We start from the raw sequence: 2744 nt of genomic DNA, 5'->3' as shown, positions 1-2744 counted from the left end.
GCCACCGTATGGTTTCGGAAACACTCACGGATTCACTGAACCGAGAAACGTTACGGACACATGTCCAATTCGCAATGAGCATAGAACCAATGAGTGGGCTGATAATGAATGGGCTTGAAGTGAATTTAATATTAATATTTCATATTAATATTCAAAATGGGTTTGTTTTTATGAGCTAACTCCGCTGCTAAACAAACTGTACCTGGACATAATAAACGCATTATAATTAAAAAAGTAATAAACAGCCATAATATATATCCCTACACATGGTTTTACTGTGATGTAGCCTAATATGTAATTCATGTAACATGGCAAGCCAGGAAGAATTTAAAGAACTGGACTGAACCGTTTTTGAACCGATTCTTTGAAATGATTCATTGAAATGACTCGGCCGTTATCAGGGATCTACTGCGCATGTCAAAGTGCAACCAACGGGACGTTACGCACGCGACGTTATTCGATTTCAGGAAGCGCGTGGAGAGCGCCGTGAATGTCAAAACAGAGACCAGCCGAACGAGCTGTTAGTGTTTTATTATCATACATTATCAACAAAATAACATCACACTCAGCTGCTATGATGCTGTTTACATTACAGCGGATGCCTGCCTTCAGCACGACATTGTTCTTACACCGACACTGCAGTCGCATGCTGTCCAAGAACGTGAGAGTATCTGATGCGCTCTCGAGAAAGGAGACAGGAGCCAATATCAGAATACAGGTGAGAACGTTGTCTGAAATTGCTTCTTTACATATGGTTCATTTTTAGTATTGCTAGTATAGTATAGCTAACAGATTTAATTTTGTGTCCCTTTATGTGAAGAAGATCACTTTAAAACTTATATATATATATATAAAATACTATGCATTCATCATTTATTTTTGCTGCTATTGATTTTATTGTAGCAGAACTAGACTGTTGTTATTATTATTATTATTACTACATATGCACATACAGAGTGAAGGGATTTCAGCATTTGTGTGAATGACTGACTCTTATTCTACCAGTCATTTACATCACAGCCGTTCATTTTGTCCTAATAAAGTTTTTGTAGTTTTTAAAGTATGTATTTATCAAAGAGACATGCATGTTTGAGCTGTAATATGAGATCAAAGTAAATATTAATTATGAACAGAATATGATATTATTATATTGTTTTGTGCTTTTAATTCCAATCAAGCTGTAAAATTATACAAACAAGCGTGAACACATTATTTGTGTGAGTTTAGGATGCATACTATTACCATGTCTTTTGAAAATGCTCAAATTCAAGTTATTTCTTACCTTCGTGTTATGCAGGGTTTCCCAACCCTTTTTTTTTTTAAGTATTTATTTGTGAGCTGAACCTCTTTCACCTAATATATTTACTTGTTTGTAAATATATACACAGTTTGGGAAACCTTAGGGTGTGTTCACACCTGTCTTGTTTGGTTCAATTGAATCGAACTCAAGTTCGTTTCCCCCCTTGGTGTTTGGGCAGGTGTGAATACAGCAATCGCACTCTGGTGCGGACCGAACAACCGCACCGAGACCCAGCTGAAGAGGTGGTCTCGGTCCGGTTCCAAACAAACTCTGGTACGCTTGAGAATTTCTGTCCAATGAATGGATGACCTTAGCACACGTGTGGTTTTGTTTACAATTTCTGGTTCACTTGCAAAAAAAAGGGCAGTGTGAAAGCAAACCACACCAAAAAAAAAACTATTTGATTTGGTCCGGACCAAAGCAAGTGAGCTAGCGGACTTTCCTGGTGTGAATACACCCTTAATGTTATGTTTATATCAATATGGTACAAGAATATTTAAATCAATGTGATAAATGAGTTAGGTCAAGTGTAATCTTAAAGTAATGAAAACGTAGTCTAATTATTTAGCCTAAAATGTTTAATGCAGTGGATAACCTTACTAACTACAATTGTTGTCGTGTAATTTAGAATTAGTAATGGACTACTGTTTGCAAATAAACTACCCAGCACTGTTGGTAAGTTATGTATACACCAGGGTAGTTATACTTCCCTAAAACCATAAAAAAAAAAAATTGTAACTTAAAAATTTTAATTTAGTTCGACTAGCCTAGTGTTTCTCCTTTTCATTTAGTTTAACGTGATGCTGAAATACCTCAAATTGAAAAAAAAAAAAAAAAAAACGAGTTCAAAATCAAAATCCGTGATCATTAAGGCTGATTTATACTTCTGCGTCGGACCTACGCCGTAGCTTACGCATAGACGCACACCCATACGCCGTAGCCTGACGTGCACCTCTCCAAAAATCTAACAGCGCGTCAATTCTACGCGGACCGCAAGCACTGTGATTGGTCTGCAAGAACCCCTCCCTCCGTATGCACTTGAGTTTTGTGTGTGTTTATGTGCACTTTAATATATTTTAATGTGACACCTTCTTATATAAAATAAAAAAGCAAAGAACAAGTGTCTTATCATTTATTATACTGCGTAGCATTATACATCAGTAGTTGTCCACAACAAACAATGTTGATCTGCCGTGGTACAAGTCCTTGTGCAGATTGAAAGAATGACATCTTCTCCCGTTCCGTTGTTGTCTCCTTTTTGTAGTTTTAAATATTAATTTAAAATATTAATAATAATTTTATATTTATTTGCCACCGTCACGGCTATAATGCTTCTCCGACGAGCCGCTTCTTCTTCGGCTTTTGCCGTGGTACTGCGGGTTACACCAGCAACATGCCCGTGGACACTGCTGACTAGCGGTTTGCATGTGTACTGCACGTTGAC

At 37.1% G+C, this 2744-nt stretch overlaps 1 protein-coding gene across 1 annotated transcript in view; it reads left to right on the top strand.

Moving 5' to 3' along the window:
* Window positions 1-446: 446 nt before the first annotated feature.
* The window catches only part of LOC107561752 (asparaginyl-tRNA synthetase 2, mitochondrial), a 17581-nt gene continuing 15283 nt past the window's right edge, over window positions 447-2744 (top strand). The window contains exon 1 of the mRNA XM_016246229.1: window positions 447-718. Within this exon, the coding sequence (XP_016101715.1) occupies window positions 491-718 (228 nt within the window). The 5' untranslated portion in view covers window positions 447-490. The remainder of the gene's footprint in view (window positions 719-2744) is intronic.

This window comes from Sinocyclocheilus grahami, unplaced genomic scaffold (genome assembly GCF_001515645.1).
Source record: "Sinocyclocheilus grahami isolate Dianchi unplaced genomic scaffold, SAMN03320097.WGS_v1.1 scaffold790.1, whole genome shotgun sequence".
NCBI lineage: Eukaryota > Metazoa > Chordata > Actinopteri > Cypriniformes > Cyprinidae > Sinocyclocheilus > Sinocyclocheilus grahami.
The sequence above is the reverse complement of the archived record's forward strand: the minus strand, read 5'-3'. Positions and strand labels throughout refer to the sequence as shown.